Source organism: Salmo trutta, chromosome 4 (assembly GCF_901001165.1).
Source record: "Salmo trutta chromosome 4, fSalTru1.1, whole genome shotgun sequence".
NCBI classification, from domain to species: domain Eukaryota; kingdom Metazoa; phylum Chordata; class Actinopteri; order Salmoniformes; family Salmonidae; genus Salmo; species Salmo trutta.
Window position 1 is genome coordinate 70,747,200 of NC_042960.1, and position 24,820 is coordinate 70,772,019.

The 24,820-nt window shown below is 43.4% G+C and overlaps 2 protein-coding genes and 1 long non-coding RNA gene across 3 annotated transcripts in view; all 3 read right to left on the bottom strand.

Moving 5' to 3' along the window:
- Positions 1 to 480, bottom strand: part of LOC115192959 (spidroin-1-like) — a 1,122-nt gene extending 642 nt beyond the window's left edge. The window contains exon 1 of the mRNA XM_029751944.1: positions 1 to 480. This exon is cut by the window's left edge and continues 47 nt beyond it. Within this exon, the coding sequence (XP_029607804.1) occupies positions 1 to 92 (92 nt within the window). The 5' untranslated portion in view covers positions 93 to 480.
- The window catches only part of smad3b (SMAD family member 3b), a 35,125-nt gene extending 11,316 nt beyond the window's left edge, over positions 1 to 23,809 (bottom strand). The window contains exons 1-5 of the mRNA XM_029751943.1: positions 23,096 to 23,809; positions 15,948 to 16,141; positions 6,117 to 6,251; positions 1,867 to 1,941; positions 489 to 545 (exon numbers count right to left, since the gene is read on the bottom strand). Of these exons, the coding sequence (XP_029607803.1) occupies positions 489 to 545; positions 1,867 to 1,941; positions 6,117 to 6,251; positions 15,948 to 16,141; positions 23,096 to 23,301 (667 nt within the window). The 5' untranslated portion in view covers positions 23,302 to 23,809. The remainder of the gene's footprint in view (positions 1 to 488; positions 546 to 1,866; positions 1,942 to 6,116; positions 6,252 to 15,947; positions 16,142 to 23,095) is intronic.
- Positions 2,316 to 3,158, bottom strand: LOC115192960 (uncharacterized). Its single transcript, XR_003878029.1, has 2 exons — positions 2,620 to 3,158; positions 2,316 to 2,572 (listed from the first exon to the last, which is right to left on the bottom strand). It is a non-coding gene; the product is annotated as an uncharacterized LOC115192960 (long non-coding RNA).
- Positions 23,810 to 24,820: the final 1,011 nt, after the last annotated feature.

Sequence of the window (24,820 nt, forward strand, 5' to 3'; positions counted from 1 at the left end):
TTAATACAATTATATGGACGGCGGGGACAGAGCGGTGGCAGGGACCTGATCGGCGGGGACCTGATCCTGAGAGGCTTTGTGGATACGGCCATGAACTCTCCAAGTGGTAATGAAACGTTTTGATTGAGTCATGACATGAACAAGCAGGGCTTTTGTTACACAAAGACAGGTTAGCATACAGATAAAGGTTAGCATACAAATAAAGGTTAGCATACAGATAAAGGTTAGCATACAGATAAAGGTTAGCATACAGATAAAGGTTAGCATACAGATACATACAGATAAAGGTTAGCATACAGATAAAGGTTAGCATACAGATAAAGGTTAGCATACAGATAAAGGTTAGCATACAGATAAAGGTTAGCATACAGATACATACAGATAAAGGTTAGCATACAGATACATACAGATAAAGGTTAGCATACAGATACATACAGACATACACTGAATGATGGTACAGACTACTATTAAAATCAGTTGTTCCTTACCCAGGTTAGTGCCCTGTGTTGGTGAGGCTGATTCTGGTAACAGGTTACTAGGTGAGCCTACAGAGAGAGAGACAGGAGAGGCTGATTCTGGTAACAGGTTACTAGGTGAGCCTACAGAGAGAGAGACAGGAGAGGAGAGGCTGATTCTGGTAACAGGTTACTAGGTGAGCCTACAGAGAGAGAGAGACAGGAGAGGAGAGGCTGATTCTGGTAACAGGTTACTAGGTGAGCCTACAGAGAGAGAGACAGGAGAGGAGAGGCTGATTCTGGTAACAGGTTACTAGGTGAGTCTACAGAGAGAGAGACAGGAGAGGCTGATTCTGGTAACAGGTTACTAGGTGAGCCTACAGAGAGAGAGACAGGAGAGGAGAGGCTGATTCTGGTAACAGGTTACTAGGTGAGCCTACAGAGAGAGAGACAGGAGAGGCTGATTCTGGTAACAGGTTACTAGGTGAGTCTACAGAGAGAGAGAGACAGGAGAGGAGAGGCTGATTCTGGTAACAGGTTACTAGGTGAGCCTACAGAGAGAGAGACAGGAGAGGAGAGGCTGATTCTGGTAACAGGTTACTAGGTGAGTCTACAGAGAGAGAGACAGGAGAGGCTGATTCTGGTAACAGGTTACTAGGTGAGCCTTCAGAGAGAGAGACAGGAGAGGCGAGGCTGATTCTGGTAACAGGTTACTAGGTGAGCCTACAGAGAGAGAGACAGGAGAGGAGAGGCTGATTCTGGTAACAGGTTACTAGGTGAGCCTACAGAGAGAGAGAGACAGGAGAGGCTGATTCTGGTAACAGGTTACTAGGTGAGCCTACAGAGAGAGAGACAGGAGAGGCGAGGCTGATTCTGGTAACAGGTTACTAGGTGAGCCTACAGAGAGAGAGACAGGAGAGGAGAGGCTGATTCTGGTAACAGGTTACTAGGTGAGCCTACAGAGAGAGAGACAGGAGAGGAGAGGCTGATTTTGGTAACAGGTTACTAGGTGAGCCTACAGAGGGAGACAGGAGAGGAGAGGCTGATTCTGGTAACAGGTTACTAGGTGAGCCTACAGAGAGAGAGAGACAGGAGAGGCTGATTCTGGTAACAGGTTACTAGGTGAGCCTACAGAGAGAGAGACAGGAGAGGAGAGGGCTGATTCTGGTAACAGGTTACTAGGTGAGCCTACAGAGAGAGAGACAGAGACTTAGAGGCAGAGACAACACAGGGTCAAGATGGACACGCGTGGGTGTGTGAAATATTTCCAAGTGTGTGTGTGTGTGTGTGTGTGTGTGTGTGCGTGCCTGTCTGTGTGTGTGTGTGTGTGTGTGTGTGTGTGTGTGTGTGTGTGTGTGTGTGTGTGTGTGTGTGTGTGCGCGTGCGTGTGGGTGTGTGTGTGTGGTCTGACCAGTGTTTATCAGGTTGTTGAGATGGTGGTCGCCGGCCTCTCCATCCTCACTCAGATACCCAGGAGGAGGGGTCTCTGGAACACACGAAAACCCAACCGTCACATTCCCACAACATTCAGACAACCTTTACATGGCATTCCCACAACATTCAGACAACCTTCACATGGCATTCCCACAACATTCAGACAACCTTCACACGGCATTCCCACAACATTCAGACAACCTTCACATGGCATTCCCACAACATTCAGACAACCTTCACATGGCATTCCCACAACATTCAGACAACCTTCACATGGCATTCCCACAACATTCAGACAACCTTCACATGGCATTCCCACAACATTCAGACAACCTTCACATGGCATTCCCACAACATTCAGACAACCTTCACACGGCATTCCCACAACATTCAGACAACCTTCACATGGCATTCCCACAACATTCAGACAACCTTCACATGGCATTCCCACAACATTCACAGGACGTTCAGACAACCACATTCACAGGAACTTCACACAATATTCACACAACTCATGATCCTCCCTGTTACAACACCTTGCTACAAGCGGCTACTTTTATATTTTTTTATATATATATATTTTTTTAAGTTTTATCACATCACTGTAAAGAGACACCGTTACCGTGGAAACGGTCTCAACCAGAGTCTGTCTTCTTGAGGCGAATGTCAACAACATTCTAAACCTGGATAGTTTTGTCCCCGTCTCTCCTCACGTAACAACATTCTAAACCTGGATAGTTTTGTCCCGTCTCTCCTCACGTAACAACATTCTAAACCTGGATAGTTTTGTCCCCGTCTCTCCTCACGTAACAACATTCTAAACCTGGATAGTTTTGTCCCCGTCTCTCCTCACGTAACAACATTCTAAACCTGGATAGTTTTGTCCCCGTCTCTCCTCACGTAACAACATTCTAAACCTGGATAGTTTTGTCCCCGTCTCTCCTCACGTAACAACATTCTAACCTGGATAGTTTTGTCCCCGTCTCTCCTCACGTAACAACATTCTAAACCTGGATAGTTTTGTCCCCGTCTCTCCTCACGTAACAACATTCTAAACCTGGATAGTTTTGTCCCCGTCTCTCCTCACGTAACAACATTCTAAACCTGGATAGTTTTGTCCCCGTCTCTCCTCACGTAACAACATTCTAAACCTGGATAGTTTTGTCCCCGTCTCTCCTCACGTAACAACATTATAAACCTGGATAGTTTTGTCCCCGTCTCTCCTCACGTAACAACATTCTAAACCTGGATAGTTTTGTCCCCGTCTCTCCTCACGCAACAACATCATAAACCTGGATAGTTTTGTCCCCGTCTCTCCTCACGTAACAACATTCTAAACCTGGATAGTTTTGTCCCCGTCTCTCCTCACGTAACAACATTCTAAACCTGGATAGTTGTGTCCCCGTCTCTCCTCACGTAACAACATTCTAAACCTGGATAGTTTTGTCCCCGTCTCTCCTCAAGTAACAACATTCTAAACCTGGATAGTTTTGTCCCCGTCTCTCCTCACGTAACAACATTATAAACCTGGATAGTTTTGTCCCCATCTCTCATTACGTAACAACATTATAAACCTGGATAGTTTTGTCCCCGTCTCTCCTCACGTAACAACATCATAAACCTGGATAGTTTTGTCCCCGTCTCTCCTCACGTAACAACATTCTAAACATGGATAGTTTTGTCCCCGTCTCTCCTCACGTAACAACATTATAAACCTGGATAGTTTTGTCCCGTCTCTCCTCACCTAACAACATTATAAACCTGGATAGTTTTGTCCCCATCTCTCCTCACGTAACAACATTCTAAACCTGGATAGTTTTGTCCCCGTCTCTCCTCACGTAACAACATTCTAAACCTGGATAGTTTGTCCCGTCTCTCCTCACGTAACAACATTATGAACCTGGATAGTTTTGTCCCCGTCTCTCCTCACGTAACAACATTCTAAACCTGGATAGTTTTGTCCCCGTCTCTCCTCACGTAACAACATTATAAACCTGGATAGTTTTGTCCCCGTCTCTCCTCACGTAACAACATTCTAAACCTGGATAGTTTTGTCCCGTCTCTCCTCACGTAACAACATTCTAAACCTGGATAGTTTTGTCCCCGTCTCTCCTCACGTAACAACATTCTAAACCTGGATAGTTTTGTCCCCGTCTCTCCTCACGTAACAACATTCTAAACCTGGATAGTTTTGTCCCCGTCTCTCCTCACGTAACAACATTCTAAACCTGGATAGTTTTGTCCCCGTCTCTCCTCACGTAACAACATTATAAACCTGGATAGTTTTGTCCCCGTCTCTCCTCACGTAACAACATTATAAACCTGGATAGTTTTGTCCCCGTTTCTTCTCACGTAACAACATTCTAAACCTGGATAGTTTTGTCCCCGTCTCTCCTCACGTAACAACATTCTAAACCTGGATAGTTTTGTCCCCGTCTCTCCTCACGTAACAACATTCTAAACCTGGATAGTTTTGTCCCCGTCTCTCCTCACGTAACAACATTCTAAACCTGGATAGTTTTGTCCCCGTCTCTCCTCACGTAACAACATTATAAACCTGGATAGTTTTGTCCCCGTCTCTCCTCACGTAACAACATTATAAACCTGGATAGTTTTGTCCCCGTCTCTCCTCACGTAACAACATCATAAACCTGGATAGTTTTGTCCCCGTCTCTCCTCACGTAACAACATTATAAACCTGGATAGTTTTGTCCCGTCTCTCCTCACGTAACAACATTCTAAACCTGGATAGTTTTGTCCCCGTCTCTCCTCACGTAACAACATTCTAAACCTGGATAGTTTTGTCCCCGTCTCTCCTCACGTAACAACATTCTAAACCTGGATAGTTTTGTCCCCGTCTCTCCTCACGTAACAACATTATAAACCTGGATAGTTTTGTCCCCGTCTCTCCTCACGTAACAACATTCTAAACCTGGATAGTTTTGTCCCCGTCTCTCCTCACGTAACAACATTCTAAACCTGGATAGTTTTGTCCCCGTCTCTCCTCACGTAACAACATTCTAAAGCTGGATAGTTTTGTCCCCGTCTCTCCTCACGTAACAACATTCTAAACCTGGATAGTTTTGTCCCCGTCTCTCCTCACGTAACAACATTATAAACCTGGATAGTTTTGTCCCCGTCTCTCCTCACGTAACAACATTCTAAAGCTGGATAGTTTTGTCCCCGTCTCTCCTCACGTAACAACATTCTAAACCTGGATAGTTTTGTCCCCGTCTCTCCTCACGTAACAACATTATAAACCTGGATAGTTTTGTCCCCGTCTCTCCTCACGTAACAACATTCTAAACCTGGATAGTTTTGTCCCCGTCTCTCCTATCTGAACCTGGCTTAAGAGGCACTGTAATAATATCAACACTCATGAGATCAAAGCCTCACTCCAAGTCACCAATCTATGAAGTTCATTAAGCTAAGTTTATATAGTTGTAACAACTTCCTCCAAGACTGCTGCACGCTACAGAAGACCTCAGGGTACATTTTAGTCATTTAGCAGACGCTCTTATCCAGAGCGACTTACAGTAGTGAATACATACATTTCAATCATTTTATTTCATGCATTTTTTTTTTTTTTTGTGCTGGCCCCCCGTGGGAATCGAACCCACAACCCTGGCATTGCACACACCATGCTCTACCAACTGAGCCACAGGGAACTGAGCCACAGGGAAGGCTATTTGAGAAGGGTACACTTGTTCATGCTGTGGGTGTGGGAAAGAGTGGGTCGTGTCTGTTATTGTTCATGCTGTGGGAAAGAGTGGGTCGTGTCTGTTATTGTTCATGCTGTGGGAAAGAGTGGGTCGTGTCTGTTATTGTTCATGCTGTGGGTAAGAGTGGGTCGTGTCTGTTATTGTTCATGCTGTGGGAAAGAGTGGGTCGTGTCTGTTATTGTTCATGCTGTGGGAAAGAGTGGGTCGTGTCTGTTATTGTTCATGCTGTGGGAAAGAGTGGGTCGTGTCTGTTATTGGTTCCAGGATGTTTCCCTGAATGAAAATGGTGGAAGGGCAATCAGGCCAGCTCAGTATAGCTCGGCCCGGCTCGGTATAGCTCGGCCCGGCTCGGTATAGCTCGGCCCGGCTCGGTATAGCTCGGCCCGGCTCAATATAGCTCGGCCCGGATCGGTGTAGCTCGGCCCGGATCGGTGTAGCTCGGCTCGGCTCAATATAGCTCGGCCCGGATCGGTGTAGCTCGGCCCGGCTCAGCTGTGTGACTCACCTGGGATGTAGTTGCTCTGTGGCTCGATGCCGGCGGGGAAGATGGTGTTCTCAGGGATAGAATGGCTGTAGTCATCTAAAATAGGACATTCTGTAGGGATTTCTGTATGTCTAGGAACCAGGACAGGAGGGAGGACTGAACGGGACAGAGAAACATTGTTATAACACTGTACATAGCCAATAATATATCCTTTGTAAATGTCTTTATTCTTTTGAAACTTTTGAGTGTAATGTTTACTCGTAAATTATGTATTATCTACTTCACTTGCTTTGGCAATGTAAACATATGTTTCCTATGCCAATAAAGCCCTTCGAGTTCTTTAAACAAGGACATATACAGGATACTACCCTCCACAACACTATGTCACCAGGACATATACAGGATACTACCCTCCACAACACTATGTCACCAGGACATATACAGGATACTACCCTCCACAACACTATGTCACCAGGACATATACAGGATACTACCCTCCACAACACTATGTCACCAGGACATATACAGGATACTACCCTCCACAACACTATGTCACCAGGACATATACAGGATACTACCCTCCACAACACTATGTCACCAGGACATATACAGCATACTACCCTCTACAACACTATGTCACCAGGACATATACAGGATACTACCCTCCACAACACTATGTCACCAGGACATATACAGGATACTACCCTCCACAACACTATGTCACCAGGACATATACAGGATACTACCCTCCACAACACTATGTCACCAGGACATATACAGGATACTACCCTCCACAACACTATGTCACCAGGACATATACAGGATACTACCCTCCACAACACTATGTCACCAGGACATATACAGGATACTACCCTCCACAACACTATGTCACCAGGACATATACAGCATACTACCCTCCACAACACTATGTCACCAGGACATATACAGGATACTACCCTCCACAACACTATGTCACCAGGACATATACAGGATACTACCCTCCACAACACTATGTCACCAGGACATATACAGGATACTACCCTCCACAACACTATGTCACCAGGACATATACAGCATACTACCCTCCACAACACTATGTCACCAGGACATATACAGGATACTACCCTCCACAACACTATGTCACCAGGACATATACAGGATACTACCCTCCACAACACTATGTCACCAGGACATATACAGGATACTACCCTCTACAACACTATGTCACCAGGACATATACAGGATACTACCCTCCACAACACTATGTCACCAGGACATATACAGGATACTACCCTCCACAACACTATGTCACCAGGACATATACAGGATACTACCCTCCACAACACTATGTCACCAGGACATATACAGGATACTACCCTCCACAACACTATGTCACCAGGACATATACAGGATACTACCCTCCACAACACTATGTCACCAGGACATATACAGGATACTACCCTGCACAACACTATGTCACCAGGACATATACAGGATACTACCCTCCACAACACTATGTCACCAGGACATATACAGGATACTACCCTGCACAACACTATGTCACCAGGACATATACAGGATACTACCCTCCACAACACTATGTCACCAGGACATATACAGGATACTACCCTCCACAACACTATGTCACCAGGATATATACAGGATACTACCCTCTACAACACTATGTCACCAGGACATATACAGGATACTACCCTCCACAACACTATGTCACCAGGTCATATACAGGATTCTACCCTCCACAACACTATGTCACCAGGACATATACAGGATACTACCCTCCATAACAGAACCTTCACTATGTCACCAGGACATATACAGGATACTACCCTCGACAACACTATGTCACCAGGACATATACAGGATACTACCCTCTACAACATAACCTTCATTATGTCACCAGGACATATACAGGATACTACCCTCTACAACATAACCTTCACTATGTCACCAGGACATATACAGGATACTACCCTCTACAACACTATGTCACCAGGACATATACAGGATACTACCCTCCACAACACTATGTCACCAGGACATATACAGGATACTACCCTCGACAACACTATGTCACCAGGACATATACAGGATATTACCCTCTACAACATAACCTTCACTATGTCACCAGGACATATACAGGATACTACCCTCGACAACACTATGTCACCAGGACATATACAGGATATTACCCTCCACAACATAACCTTCACTATGTCACCATGACATAAACAGGATACTACCCTCCACAACACTATGTCACCAGGACATATACAGGATACTACCCTCCACAACATAACCTTCACTATGTCACCATGACATATACAGGATATTACCCTCTACAACATAACCTTCACTATGTCACCAGGACATATACAGGATACTACCCTCTACAACACTATGTCACCAGGACATATACAGGATACTACCCTCCACAACAGAACCTTCACTATGTCACCAGGACATATACAGGATACTACCATCTACAACATAACTTTCACTATGTCACCAGGACATATACAGGATACTACCCTCCACAACACTATGTCACCAGGACATATACAGGATACTACCCTCTACAACACTATGTCACCAGGACATATACAGGATACTACCCTCTACAACACTATGTCACCAGGACATATACAGGATACTACCCTCTACAACACTATGTCACCAGGACATATACAGGTTACTACCCTCCACAACACTATGTCACCAGGACATATACAGGATACTACCCTCGACAACACTATGTCACCAGGACATATACAGGATATTACCCTCCACAACATAACCTTCACTATGTCACCATGACATATACAGGATATTACCCTCTACAACACTATGTCACCAGGACATATACAGGATACTACCCTCTACAACACTATGTCACCAGGACATATACAGGATACTACCCTCTACAACACTATGTCACCAGGACATATACAGGTTACTACCCTCCACAACACTATGTCACCAGGACATATACAGGATACTACCCTCCACAACACTATGTCACCAGGACATATACAGGATATTACCCTCTACAACATAACCTTCACTATGTCACCAGGACATATACAGGATACTACCCTCGACAACACTATGTCACCAGGACATATACAGGATATTACCCTCCACAACATAACCTTCACTATGTCACCATGACATATACAGGATATTACCCTCTACAACACTATGTCACCAGGACATATACAGGATACTACCCTCTACAACACTATGTCACCAGGACATATACAGGATACTACCCTCTACAACACTATGTCACCAGGACATATACAGGATATTACCCTCTACAACACTATGTCACCATGACATATACAGGATATTACCCTCTACAACACTATGTCACCAGGACATATACAGGATACTACCCTCTACAACACTATGTCACCAGGACATATACAGGATACTACCCTCTACAACACTATGTCACCAGGACATATACAGGATACTACCCTCTACAACACTATGTCACCAGGACATATACAGGTTACTACCCTCTACAACACAACCTTCACTATGTCACCAGGACATATACAGGTTACTACCCTCCACAACACTATGTCACCAGGACATATACAGGTTACTACCCTCCACAACATAACCTTCACTCCAAATCAAAATTCCAAACCTACAACCTGATTTTGGAAAAAATTACCTGGAAGGATTCTTACTACCCAAGATTCTTATACCCAAGGACTGTATAACAAATGCTCTGCAAACCAAAGACTGACAAAAGCAGCATAACAGAAACATGAAAACACCATCCAACACCATCCATTCTGTAGTAGTATCATAGTCCTGTATCATAGTACTGTAGTAGTACCATAGTCCTGTAGTAGTACCATAGTCCTGTAGTAGTACCATAGTCCTGTAGTAGTACCATAGTCCTGTAGTAGTATCATAGTCCTGTAGTAGTACCATAGTCCTGTAGTAGTATCCTAGTAGTACCATAGGCCTGTAGTAGTATCATAGTCCTGTATCATAGTACTGTAGTAGTACCATAGTCCTGTAGTAGTACCATAGTCCTGTAGTAGTATCATAGTCCTGTATCATAGTCCTGTAGTAGTGCCATAGTACTGTAGTAGTACGATAGTCCTGTAGTAGTATCATAGTCCTGTAGTAGTACCATAGTCCTGTAGTAGTACCATAGTCCTGTAGTAGTATCATAGTAGTACCATAGTCCTGTAGTAGTACCATAGTCCTGTAGTAGTACCATAGTCCTATAGTAGTACCATAGTCCTGTAGTAGTACCATAGTCCTATAGTAGTATCATAGTCCTGTTTCATAGTCCTGTAGTAGTACCATAGTCCTGTAGTAGTACCATAGTCCTGTAGTACCATAGTCCTGTAGTAGTACTATAGTAGTATCAATAGTCCTGTAGTAGTACCATAGTCCTGTAGTAGTATCATAGTCCTGTAGTAGTACCATAGTCCTGTAGTAGTATCATAGTCCTGTAGTAGTACCATAGTCCTGTAGTAGTACCATAGTACTGTAGTAGTATCATAGTCCTGTAGTAGTACCATAGTCCTGTAGTAGTACCATAGTCCTGTAGTAGTACCATAGTCCTGTAGTAGTATCATAGTCCTGTATCATAGTACTGTAGTAGTACCATAGTCCTGTAGTAGTACCATAGTCCTGTAGTAGTATCATAGTCCTGTATCATAGTCCTGTAGTAGTACCATAGTCCTGTAGTAGTACCATAGTACTGTATCATAGTCCTGTAGTAGAACCATAGTCCTGTAGTAGTACCATAGTCCTGTAGTAGTACTATAGTCCTTTATCATAGTCCTGTAGTAGTACCATAGTACTGTGTAGTAGTACCATAGTCCTGTAGTAGTACCATAGTCCTGTAGTAGTATCATAGTCCTGTAGTAGTACCATAGTCCTGTAGTAGTACCATAGTCCTGTAGTACCATAGTCCTGTAGTAGTACCATAGTCCTGTAGTAGTATCATAGTCCTGTAGTAGTACCATAGTCCTGTATCATAGTCATGTAGTAGTACCATAGTCCTGTAGTAGTATCATAGTCCTGTAGTAGTACCATAGTCCTGTAGTAGTACCATAGTACTGTAGTAGTACCATAGTCCTGTAGTAGTATCATAGTCCTGTATCATAGTCCTGTAGTAGTATTATAGTCCTGTAGTAGTATCATAGTACTGTAGTAGTACCATAGGTCCTGTAGTAGTACCATAGTCCTGTAGTAGTACCATAGTCCTGTATCATAGTCCTGTAGTAGTATTATAGTCCTGTAGTAGTATCATAGTCCTGTAGTAGTACCATAGTCCTGTATCATAGTCCTGTAGTAGTATTATAGTCCTGTAGTAGTATCATAGTACTGTAGTAGTACCATAGTCCTGTAGTAGTATCATAGTCCTGTATCATAGTACTGTAGTAGTACCATAGTCCTGTAGTAGTACCATAGTCCTGTAGTAGTACCATAGTCCTGTAGTAGTATCATAGTCCTGTAATAGTACCATAGTACTGTAGTAGTACCATAGTCCTGTAGTAGTATCATAGTCCTGTAGTAGTACCATAGTCCTGTAGTAGCACCATAGTCCTGTATCATAGTCCTGTAGTAGTACCATAGTACTGTAGTAGTACCATATGCCTGTAGTAGTATCATAGTCCTGTAGTAGTACCATAGTCCTGTAGTAGTACCATAGGTCCTGTAGTAGTACCATAGTCCTGTAGTAGTACCATAGTCCTGTAGTACCATAGTCCTGTAGTAGTATCATAGGTCCTGTAGTAGTACTATAGTCCTGTAGTAGTATCATAGTCCTGTATCATAGTCCTGTAGTAGTACCATAGTCCTGTAGTAGTACCATAGTCCTGTAGTAGTACCATAGTACTGTATCATAGTCCTGTAGTAGTACCATAGTCCTGTAGTAGTACCATAGTCCTGTAGTAGTACCATAGTCCTGTAGTAGTACCATAGTACTGTAGTAGTACCATAGTCCTGTAGTAGTATCATAGTCCTGTAGTAGTACCATAGTCCTGTAGTAGTACCATAGTCCTGTAGTAGTACCATAGTAATACCATAGTCCTGTAGTAGTACCATAGTCCTGTAGTAGTATCATAGTCCTGTAGTAGTACCATAGTCCTGTAGTAGTACCATAGTCCTGTAGTAGTATTATAGTACTGGTATCCTGTATATGTCCTGGTGACATAGTGTTGTGGAGGGTAGTATCCTGTATATGTCCTGGTGGTATCATAGTCCTGTATCATAGTCCTGTAGTAGTACCATAGTCCTGTAGTAGTACCATAGTACTGTATCATAGTCCTGTAGTAGAACCATAGTCCTGTAGTAGTACCATAGTCCTGTAGTAGTACTATAGTCCTTTATCATAGTCCTGTAGTAGTACCATAGTACTGTGTAGTAGTACCATAGTCCTGTAGTAGTACCATAGTCCTGTAGTAGTACCATAGTCCTGTAGTAGTACCATAGTCCTGTAGTAGTACCATAGTCCTGTAGTACCATAGTCCTGTAGTAGTACCATAGTCCTGTAGTAGTATCATAGTCCTGTAGTAGTACCATAGTCCTGTATCATAGTCATGTAGTAGTACCATAGTCCTGTAGTAGTATCATAGTCCTGTAGTAGTACCATAGTCCTGTAGTAGTACCATAGTACTGTAGTAGTACCATAGTCCTGTAGTAGTATCATAGTCCTGTATCATAGTCCTGTAGTAGTATTATAGTCCTGTAGTAGTATCATAGTACTGTAGTAGTACCATAGGTCCTGTAGTAGTACCATAGTCCTGTAGTAGTACCATAGTCCTGTATCATAGTCCTGTAGTAGTATTATAGTCCTGTAGTAGTATCATAGTCCTGTAGTAGTACCATAGTCCTGTATCATAGTCCTGTAGTAGTATTATAGTCCTGTAGTAGTATCATAGTACTGTAGTAGTACCATAGTCCTGTAGTAGTATCATAGTCCTGTATCATAGTACTGTAGTAGTACCATAGTCCTGTAGTAGTACCATAGTCCTGTAGTAGTACCATAGTCCTGTAGTAGTATCATAGTCCTGTAATAGTACCATAGTACTGTAGTAGTACCATAGTCCTGTAGTAGTATCATAGTCCTGTAGTAGTACCATAGTCCTGTAGTAGCACCATAGTCCTGTATCATAGTCCTGTAGTAGTACCATAGTACTGTAGTAGTACCATATGCCTGTAGTAGTATCATAGTCCTGTAGTAGTACCATAGTCCTGTAGTAGTACCATAGGTCCTGTAGTAGTACCATAGTCCTGTAGTAGTACCATAGTCCTGTAGTACCATAGTCCTGTAGTAGTATCATAGGTCCTGTAGTAGTACTATAGTCCTGTAGTAGTATCATAGTCCTGTATCATAGTCCTGTAGTAGTACCATAGTCCTGTAGTAGTACCATAGTCCTGTAGTAGTACCATAGTACTGTATCATAGTCCTGTAGTAGTACCATAGTCCTGTAGTAGTACCATAGTCCTGTAGTAGTACCATAGTCCTGTAGTAGTACCATAGTACTGTAGTAGTACCATAGTCCTGTAGTAGTATCATAGTCCTGTAGTAGTACCATAGTCCTGTAGTAGTACCATAGTCCTGTAGTAGTACCATAGTAATACCATAGTCCTGTAGTAGTACCATAGTCCTGTAGTAGTATCATAGTCCTGTAGTAGTACCATAGTCCTGTAGTAGTACCATAGTCCTGTAGTAGTATTATAGTACTGTAGTAGTACCATAGTCCTGTAGTAGTACCATAGTCCTGTAGTAGTATCATAGTCCTGTAGTAGTACCATAGTCCTGTAGTAGTACCATAGTCCTGTAGTAGTATCATAGTCCTGTATCATAGTCCTGTAGTAGTACCATAGTCCTGTAGTAGTATCATAGTCCTGTAGTAGTACCATAGTACTGTAGTAGTACCATAGTCCTGTAGTAGTACCATAGTCCTGTAGTAGTATCATAGTCCTGTAGTAGTACCATAGTCCTGTAGTAGTACCATAGTCCTGTAGTAGTATCCTAGTAGTACCATAGGCCTGTAGTAGTATCATAGTCCTGTATCATAGTACTGTAGTAGTACCATAGTCCTGTAGTAGTACCATAGTCCTGTAGTAGTATCATAGTCCTGTATCATAGTCCTGTAGTAGTACCATAGTCCTGTAGTAGTACCATAGTACTGTATCATAGTCCTGTAGTAGTACCATAGTCCTGTAGTAGTACCATAGTCCTGTAGTAGTACTATAGTCCTTTATCATAGTCCTGTAGTAGTACCATAGTACTGTGTAGTAGTACCATAGTCCTGTAGTAGTACCATAGTCCTGTAGTAGTATCATAGTCCTGTAGTAGTACCATAGTCCTGTAGTAGTACCATAGTCCTGTAGTACCATAGTCCTGTAGTAGTACCATAGTCCTGTAGTAGTATCATAGTCCTGTAGTAGTACCATAGTCCTGTATCATAGTCATGTAGTAGTACCATAGTCCTGTAGTAGTATCATAGTCCTGTAGTAGTACCATAGTCCTGTAGTAGTACCATAGTACTGTAGTAGTACCATAGTCCTGTAGTAGTATCATAGTCCTGTATCATAGTCCTGTAGTAGTATCATAGTACTGTAGTAGTACCATAGGTCCTGTAGTAGTACCATAGTCCTGTAGTAGTACCATAGTCCTGTATCATAGTCCTGTAGTAGTATTATAGTCCTGTAGTAGTATCATAGTCCTGTAGTAGTACCATAGTCCTGTATCATAGTCCTGTAGTAGTATTATAGTCCTGTAGTAGTATCATAGTACTGTAGTAGTACCATAGTCCTGTAGTAGTATCATAGTCCTGTATCATAGTACTGTAGTAGTACCATAGTCCTGTAGTAGTACCATAGTCCTGTAGTAGTACCATAGTCCTGTAGTAGTATCATAGTCCTGTAATAGTACCATAGTACTGTAGTAGTACCATAGTCCTGTAGTAGTATCATAGTCCTGTAGTAGTACCATAGTCCTGTAGTAGCACCATAGTCCTGTATCATAGTCCTGTAGTAGTACTATAGTACTGTAGTAGTACCATAGTCCTGTAGTAGTATCATAGTCCTGTAGTAGTACCATAGTCCTGTAGTAGTACCATAGGTCCTGTAGTAGTACCATAGTCCTGTAGTAGTACCATAGTCCTGTAGTACCATAGTCCTGTAGTAGTATCATAGGTCCTGTAGTAGTACTATAGTCCTGTAGTAGTATCATAGTCCTGTATCATAGTCCTGTAGTAGTATCATAGTCCTGTAGTAGTACCATAGTCCTGTAGTAGTATCATAGTCCTGTAGTAGTATCATAGTACTGTAGTATTACCATAGTCCTGTAGTAGTACCATAGTCCTGTAGTAGTACCATAGTCCTGTAGTAGTACCATAGTACTGTAGTAGTACCATAGTCCTGTAGTAGTACCATAGTCCTGGAGTAGTATCATAGTCCTGTAGTAGTACTATAGTACTGTAGTAGTACCATAGTCCTGTAGTAGTACCATAGTCCTGCAGTAGTATCATAGTCCTGTAGTAGTACTATAGTACTGTAGTAGTACCATAGTCCTGTAGTAGTACCATAGTCCTGTAGTAGTATCATAGTCCTGTAATAGTACTATAGTACTGTAGTAGTACCATAGTCCTGTAGTAGTACCATAGTCCTGCAGTAGTATCATAGTCCTGTAGTAGTACTATAGTACTGTAGTATCATAGTACTGTAGTAGTACCATAGTCCTGTAGTAGTACCATAGTCCTGTAGTAGTACCATAGTCCTGTAGTAGTATCATAGTCCTGTAGTAGTACCATAGTACTGTAGTAGTATCATAGTACTCACTCGGTGTCTCGACTCGTTGGTAGTGGTAGGGGTTGACACACACCTCGTCCTTCTTGGTGTGGAAGGCGTACTCACACAGCTCTATGGCCCGGAGCTCGTGGGGCGACTGCAGGTCTGGCCAACGCCACAGACGAGAGTAAATGACATGGGGAAGGCCTTTACGATGGGACACCTGGAGTCGACCATCTAGAGACCTGGGGGATCGGGGGGCGGGGGGGACAGCAAGGATATTAGAAGAAGAGGAATATTTGGATAAGTAAGCACAACAGAAGAAGGACATGGTATCTAGGATTTTTTTACATTTATTTAACCGTTATTTAACTAGGCAAGTCAGTTAAGAACTAATTCTTATTTACAATGACGGCCTACCAGAAGGCAAAAGGTCTCCTGCGGGGACGGGGGCCTGGGATTAAAAATAAAAAATAAAAAATATTAAAAAATATAGGACAAAAACCACATCAGAACAAGACAGGATACCCATGCAAGAAACTCTGGTATCCTAGCCAGCTCACTCCCATGTCCCGACAAGATAGTCCATCAGACATGGACTACAACCCCACAACCTCCCGGCGCTGATAGGGATACCATCTAACCCATTCCCACAACCTAACCACAACCTCCCGGCGCTGATAGGGATACCATCTAACCCATTCCCACAACCTAACCTCAACCTCCCGGCGCTGATAGGGATCCCATCTAACCCATTCCCACAACCTAACCACAACCTCCTGGTCCTGATAGGGATACCATCTAACCCATTCCCACAACCTAACCACAACCTCCTGGTCCTGATAGGGATACCATCTAACCCACGACCCACAACCTAACCACAACCTCCCCACTCTGCTAAGGCTAACCAGTAATCACCACCAACATAACAGCCCAAGGCCCCCGCCAACCCCGCAGACCATACAGAACAGAACTGGAACCTAGAACGAAAGTAATCTATACTGTTCCGCTATTTCAAAAGCATTGTCACCGGTTAATAACGTTATTTTACGTTCCAGGCATTTTTTTATTTATTTTTCGTCCCACAAAGCGCTTATGGAAACCCTCACTCTGTCATTCAGAAACGTATTCCAGTGTCTGCTTGCAAGATGAAAATCTTTACCTATGTGTTTAGGCTACCAGCCCCTACCTCTCTGAAGCATAGGCTACTGTACTGACAGTACAAGCTTGATTCAGAAGATAGGGAGAGAGATTTTTAATTATCTAGAGAAAAATGGATTAACTTATTCAATGCTAGTTAAGGATACTATAGGCCTATGTAACCGATGTGAAATGGCTAGTTAGTTAGCGGTGGTGCGCGCTAATAGCGTTTCAATCAGTGACGTCACTCGCTCTGAGACTTGAAGTAGGGTTTCCCCTTGCGTTGCAAGGGCCGTGGCTCTTGTGGCGCGATGGGTGACGATGCTTTGGTGGGTGTCAGTTGTTGATGTGTGCAAGGGTCCCTGGTTCGAGCCCGGGTTGGGGCGAAGAGAGGGACGGAACCTACACTGTTACACCTAGTTATCACAATTGACGTTGGATTTATTCACCACTAAAATGTAAGACATGTTTTTAATTCTGGTGCTGCTCAAGCTTGTTAGCTTGTTATCTAGCTAGCTCAAGCTTGTTAGCCTGTTATCTAGCTAGCTCACGCTTGTTAGCTTGTTATCTAGCTAGCTCACGCTTGTTAGCTTGTTATCTAGCTAGCTCACGCTTGTTAGCTTGTTATCTAGCTAGCTCACGCTTGTTAGCTTGTTAGTTAGCTAGCTCATGCTTGTTAGTTAGATAGCTCAAGCTTGTTATCTTGTTAGCTCAAGCTTGTTATCTTGTTATCTAGCTAGCTCAAGCTTGTTAGCTTGTTAGTTAGTTAGCTCATGCTTGTTAGCTTGTTATCTAGCTAGCTCACGCTTGTTAGCTCAAGCTTGTTAGCTCAAGCTTGTTATCTTGTTAGCTCAAGCTTGTTATCTTGTTATCTAGCTAGCTCAAGCTTGTTAGCTTGTTAGTTAGTTAGCTCATGCTTGTTCGTTAGCCAGCTCAAGCTTGTTAGCTTCTTAGTAAACTATCTCAAGCTTGTTGGCTTGTTAGTTAGCTAGCTCACGCTTGTTAGCTTGTTAGTTAGCTAGCTCATGCTTGTTAGCTAGCTCAAGCTTGTTAGCTTGTTAGTTAGCTAGCTCAAGCTTGTTAGCTTGTTAGTTAGCTAGCTCACACTTGTTAGCTTGTTAGTTAGGTAGCTCATGCTTGTTCGTTAGCCAGCTCAAGCTTGTTAGCTTGTTAGTTAGCCAGCTAGCTCAAAAGAACATTCCTCCATAGAAAGCCGCTCCTCCTAGGTATGATGGAACTAATTCAGATAATGCATGTCTTAATAAGATGCCCAGTGCTCTCTCCACAACTGCTAAATTTCAGTCGGCTCTTGTGCCACAGGCGACACTTGTCTGTCCATCACGCGTGTAAACAACTAGCTTTCTGCTCTATCCGCACTGATTGATGATTAAATGAGCTAAATGAAAAAAAACTTTGATTTCACACGTTAAAAAATATACAGGAAAGAATTACATAAACCTGTAGTTTTTGGGGGGGGTCGAACCGGTTCAGAACTTTATTTTTCTGGGTTCGGAACAATGTAACGAAACAACAACAACAAAAATGGTGGTTCTATTCAGAACGAAATGATTGGGAAATCCTTTAGGGTCTAACCCCTGGTTTAAACTAGGGTTGTCACAATACCAGTATGAAGATACCGCAATAGACTACTCATGTAACGAGGGTCGTATAAAGGGGACCAAGGCGCGCCGTGTAAAGTGCTCATATTTTACTTTAATGAAAACACTAAATCAAAACAACAAAAACGACCGTCAACAGTTCCGTCAGGTTACAAGGAACAAAACAGAAAACAACTACCCACAAACCCCAAAGGAAAAACAACTACCCACAAACCCCAAAGGAAAAACAACTACCCACAAACCCCAAAGGAAAAACAACTACCCACAAAACCCCAAACAACTACCCACAAAACCCAAAACAGAAAACAACTACCCACAAAACCCAAAACAGAAAACAACTACCCACATACACACACACACACACACACACACACACACACACACACACACACACACACACACACACACAGCCAGACACACATACACAGCCAGACATACCCACACTTTGACTTTCAGACACGCACTACAATATTTACAAAATGCAAAGTTAGCCTAGTCACACACTGACTCAGCATTCTGGGGAATCCCATTTTCCCACAGACCACACTCTCTTCCCCTCTCCTTTCTCTCCCCATGAGGGGGGAGGGCCTCTTTCTCCAGTCTAAACAATAGTCTTGTCCTGTGAATGGCTCAGAAGGTACCACCACACAGAAGCCACCCAGCCCCCAGGTCTCAAGACGTGTGTGGACAGGACATTAGGTATTTGTAGAATGTAACAAGACAGGAGGGGTCATGACCAGTTCTCCTGGTACTGACTTACTGCTAACCAGGGTTGGGGTCTCCTCCTTTTCAGTTTATTGCAAAATAATTGAAAATATATGCACGTTTTTTCAATTATTGAATTAGAATTTGATTTTACTTCAAATTGACCCCGAAGCTGCTGCTGACTGACATCATGCCATGATGGACAGACTGACAGAGGGGACTTGAAAGGTGCTGGGCAGGCTACCCATCTCGTACGGGGCAGGCTACCCGTCTCTCTTGGGAGAGGTGCAGGGCAGGCTACCCGTCTCTCTTGGGAAAGGTGCAGGGCAGGCTACCCGTCTCTCTTGGGAAAGGTGCAGGGCAGGCTACCCGTCTCTCTTGGGAGAGGTGCAGGGCAGGCTACCCGTCTCTCTTGGGAAAGGTGCAGGGCAGGCTACCCGTCTCTCTTGGGAGAGGTACAGGGCAGGCTACCCATCTCGTACAGGGCAGGCTACCCGTCTCTCTTGGGAAAGGTGCAGGGCAGGCTACCCGTCTCTCTTGGGAGAGGTACAGGGCAGGCTACCCATCTCGTACAGGGCAGGCTACCCGTCTCTCTTGGGAGAGGTACAGGGCAGGCTACCCGTCTCTCTTGGGAGAGGTACAGGGCAGGCTACCCGTCTCTCTTGGGAGAGGTGCAGGGCAGGCTACCCGTCTCTCTTGGGAGAGGTGCAGGGCAGGCTACCCGTCTCTCTTGGGAGAGGTGCAGGGCAGGCTACCCGGCTCTCTTGGGAGAGGTGCAGGGCAGGCTACCTAGCTGTCTGCAGCATAGGATGAACAGGGACTAAAAGAGCATGAATTTGGGTTGCAGTTTATAGTCCGTCACTCAATGTCAATCTGTAATCTAGCTAACATAATGTATTGTTTGGTGGGGTCAAAGAAACCCCATCCTACTATATCTGAACTGATTATCACCGTACCGTGCCCAGGGACACAATACTACCATGTCCGTCTGATTAGCTACAGTAGCACACAGTGATGACAACCGGTTTATGAAAATATGTGCGCACACAGACTCTGTTTTATCAGTTCAAAAGGATCAATTTTGTTGTCACGAAACAGTAACCAAAACCATCACATGAGCAGATTCACAACTGAGTTCATTGACTCACTGGCTAGCTAGCTAGCTAGTTAAAACACAAGCCTAACGTTAGCTGTCTGCAGACGCGCGGCAATCAGACACAAACACAGCTGTCTAGCTGGCGACGCGAATGTAAGACAAACAATTGGCTGTTCAAACCCACAAAAATATTCGCGTAGATGTGGGTATGTTCGTTAATTCAGAGCGTTGTCAGATTGTCCCATTTATAAACTCAGAGCGTTGTCAGATTGTCCCGTTTATAAATTCAGAGCGTTGTCAGATTGTCCCGTTCATAAAGGAGTAGGGTTGTCAGATTGTCCCGTTTATAAAAGAGTAGGGTTGTCAGATTGTCCTGTTTATAAACTCAGAGCGTTGTCAGATTGTCCCGTTTATAAATTCAGAGCGTTGTCAGATTGTCCCGTTTATAAACTCAGAGCGTTGTCAGATTGTCCCGTTTATAAATTCAGAGCGTTGTCAGATTGTCCCGTTTATAACTTCAGAACGTTGTCAGATTGTCCCGTTCATAAACTCATAGCGTTGTCATATTGTCCCGTTTATAAATTCAGAGCATTGTCAGATTGTCCCGTTTATAAATTCAGAGCGTTGTCAGATTGTCCCGTTTATAAATTCAGAGCGTTGTCAGATTGTCCTGTTTATAAATTCAGAGCGTTGTCAGATTGTCCCGTTTATAAACTCAGAGCGTTGTCAGATTTTCCCGTTTATAAATTCAGAGCGTTGTCAGATTGTCCCATTTATAAACTCAGAGCGTTGTCAGATTGTCCCGTTTATAAATTCAGAGCGTTGTCAGATTGTCCCATTTATAAACTCAGAGCGTTGTCAGATTGTCCCGTTCATAAATTCAGAGCGTTGTCAGATTGTCCCGTTTATAAACTCAGAGCGTTGTCAGATTGTCCTGTTTATAAAGGAGTAGCGTTGTCAGATTGTCCCGTTTATAAACTCAGAGCATTGTCAGATTGTCCCGTTCATAAAGGAGTAGGGTTGTCAGATTGTCCTGTTTATAAAGGAGTAGGGTTGTCAGATTGTCCCGTTTATAAAGGAGTATGGTTGTCAGATTGTCCCGTACATAAAGGAGTAGGGTTGTCAGATTGTCCCGTTCATAAAGGAGTAGGGTTGTCAGATTGTCCCGTTTATAAAGGAGTAGGGTTGTCAGATTGTCCCGTTCATAAAGGAGTAAGGTTGTCAGATTGTCCCGTTCATAAAGGAGTAGGGTTGTCAGATTGTCCCGTTCATAAAGGAGTAGGGTTGTCAGATTGTCCCGTTCATAAAGGAGTAGGGTTGTCAGATTGTCCTGTTTATAAATGAGTAGGGTTGTCAGATTGTCACGTTCATAAAGGAGTAGGGTTGTCAGATTGTCCCGTTCATAAAGGAGTAAGGTTGTCAGATTGTCCCGTTCATAAAGGAGTAGGGTTGTCAGATTGTCCCGTTTATAAAGGAGTAGGGTTGTCAGATTGTCCCGTTTATAAAGGAGTAGGGTTGTCAGACTGTCCCGTTCATAAAGGAGTAGGGTTGTCAGATTGTCCCGTTCATAAAGGAGTAGGGTTGTCAGATTGTCCCGTTTATAAAGGAGTAGGGTTGTCAGACTGTCCCGTTTATAAAGGAGTAGGGTTGTCAGATTGTCCCGTTCATAAAGGAGTAAGGTTGTCAGATTGTCCCGTTCATAAAGGAGTAGGGCTGTCAGATTGTCCCGTTCATAAAGGAGTAGGGTTGTCAGATTGTCCCGTTTATAAATGAGTAGGGTTGTCAGATTGTCCCATTTATAAAGGAGTAGGGTTGTCAGATTGTCCCATTTATAAAGGAGTAGGGTTGTCAGATAGTCCCGTTTATAAAGGAGTAGGGTTGTCAGATTGTCCCGTTCATAAAGGAGTAGGGTTGTCAGATTGTCCCGTTTATAAAGGAGTAGGGTTGTCAGATAGTCCCGTTCATAAAGGAGTAGGGTTGTCAGATTGTCCCGTTCATAAAGGAGTAGGGTTGTCAGATTGTCCCGTTTATAAAGGAGTAAGGTTGTCAGATTGTCCCGTTCATAAAGGAGTAGGGTTGTCAGATAGTCCCGTTTATAAAGGAGTAGGGTTGACCTGAAAATGTTGACCTCAACAACTGCAGTCAAGCACCCAAACTAACTTGTTATCTACTTCCAGACACAAATGACAGAACACTTCACTCGCCCCAGCAGAGCTGGTCAGGTTGTGTTCATGTTATCCAGAGGGTTGGTGACTAACTTTGCTGCTGGCAACAATTTAAATACGCATTTCTTTTTTTTACCGACACTGGCCATATTCAACGGGTGTTTTAAAGCGTTAGTAAATTCATCAGTTATTCTGGTACATTCAGACAAGAGTCGTCTGAAATCGGAGTAGATAGCCAGAGCGAAATTACAAACGCACCCAAATGCATATGCCAATTTAAACCTGCTCCTTGTTGATCACATAATGAAGTCTTTCATGGTTATAAGGCTTAATAAAGCAAGTAGTTACTTACTGGTGATGTAGCTGGCTTTGCTAGCTAGTTAACTAAATCACAACAGTATAACCAGAAGAGAGCCTCGCTAAGTAGCCGTCTGGCTACCTGTCTAGGAGTTACTAAAGCGGAGGGTCCTATACCTTGGTATGGTAATGCATTTGGTGTTGATATTCTGGGTCGTGATGGCCTTCTCCAACTCGTCCAGCTGTCCTGTCTTCTTCAATTTCTTTACAAGACTTTTCACTGCCTTTTCGCACCATTTCTCCTCCTGTCCATTTATCTGTTCACCCTTTTTCCAGGCTAAAAGTCTCTTCACAATCGGGGGAGTGAATGGCAGTATAGACATCTTGAGATTGAGTTCAGTTAAAAAAAAATTCACCCCGTTTTCAGTAGTCGGCTATAAAACGTTCATTATGGTCCTCCTGAAATGAACTAATAATAATAATAATAATAAAAACCGGTGATTTGTTGAAAGTTAGCAGGCTTGAAATGTTGTTGGTTAGTGCACCAGTCGGTTGAAGTTGAATGGCTGTCTCTCTCCCTGTGTGGTGGGCATTAGATAAAGGGCAGACAGATGGCTGTCTGTCCTCTTCTCCTCCCAGTCTGCCTCTCTGGCCCGCCTCTACAGAGGGACAATCATTACTTCATTACAACTATGATTTACACATGTAAAATAACTGTGGGGAAACGGGGATACCTGGTCAGTTGTCCAACTGAATGTATTGTAACGACCCTGGGTTTATAAACGCGGATGTCGACACTGCCGCTTCAGCATGTTTTTTTTTGCGGCACAGTCGATAGCGCGCTGGTCTTCGGGCCAGAAGGTCGAGGGTTCGAGACCCGCTCCCTGCCTGTTTCATTATAGTATTCAACTGAAATGTGTCTTCCGCATTTAACCCAACCCTGTGAATCAGAGAGGTGCCTTATCGATATCTTCGGTGCCCGGGGAACACTGGGTTAACTGCTATGCACCTGTATACTGAGTTTTGTAGTTGCGCAACAAAAAAAGATTATGGAAACATGTAATTTATTTTGAGAATAAATGTAACAACACTTTCAAACAGGTACTGATATGTGAATAAATTCAATAAGATTTGCAAGCATGCATTTGAGAATGAATGTAAATCATTTAGTAAATTTACTAAACTTGCGACTGGTGAATCTTCTTCTGTGAATCAAAACTACACTTGCAGATGTCGAATCTGTGCTCAGTTTTGGCACTAATTTTGCGAGTAACCTGTGCCAACAGATTTGCAGTTGTAAAAAAAAAGGAGCTTTAGTGGACAGGGATTTTTCTACCTACCAATTGGGTCGTGCTTTCACGTTTTATGGGATAAATATGGATCAAATTAGTTGACATGAATTGCTAGCTAACAAAATTATATTTACCGAATTTGAAACCTACATGAAGGCGTTGGTGAGGAAGATGAAGGAAATAATTAAAACAAGTGTTTCCACATAGCATAACCGCTACAAAGCTAATGATTTTCTAATGGCATTACATGGCTGGTTATCTAGCTAGAGCCTTCTGGCTAGCCTGTATGTAGCTAGAGCCTTCTGGCTAGCCTGTATCTAGCTAGAGCCTCCTGGCTAGCCTGTATGTAGCTAGAGCCTTCTGGCTAGCCTGTATCTAGCCAGAGCCTTCTGGCGAGCCTGTATCTAGCCAGAGCCTCCTGGCTAGCCTGTATCTAGCTAGAGCCTCCTGGCTAGCCTGTATCTAGCTAGAGCCTCCTGGCTAGCCTGTATCTAGCTAGAGCCTTCTGGCTAGCCTGTATCTAGCTAGAGCCTCCTGGCTAGCCTGTATCTAGCTAGAGCCTCCTGGCTAGCCTGTATCTAGCTAGAGCTTCCTGGCTAGCCTGTATCTA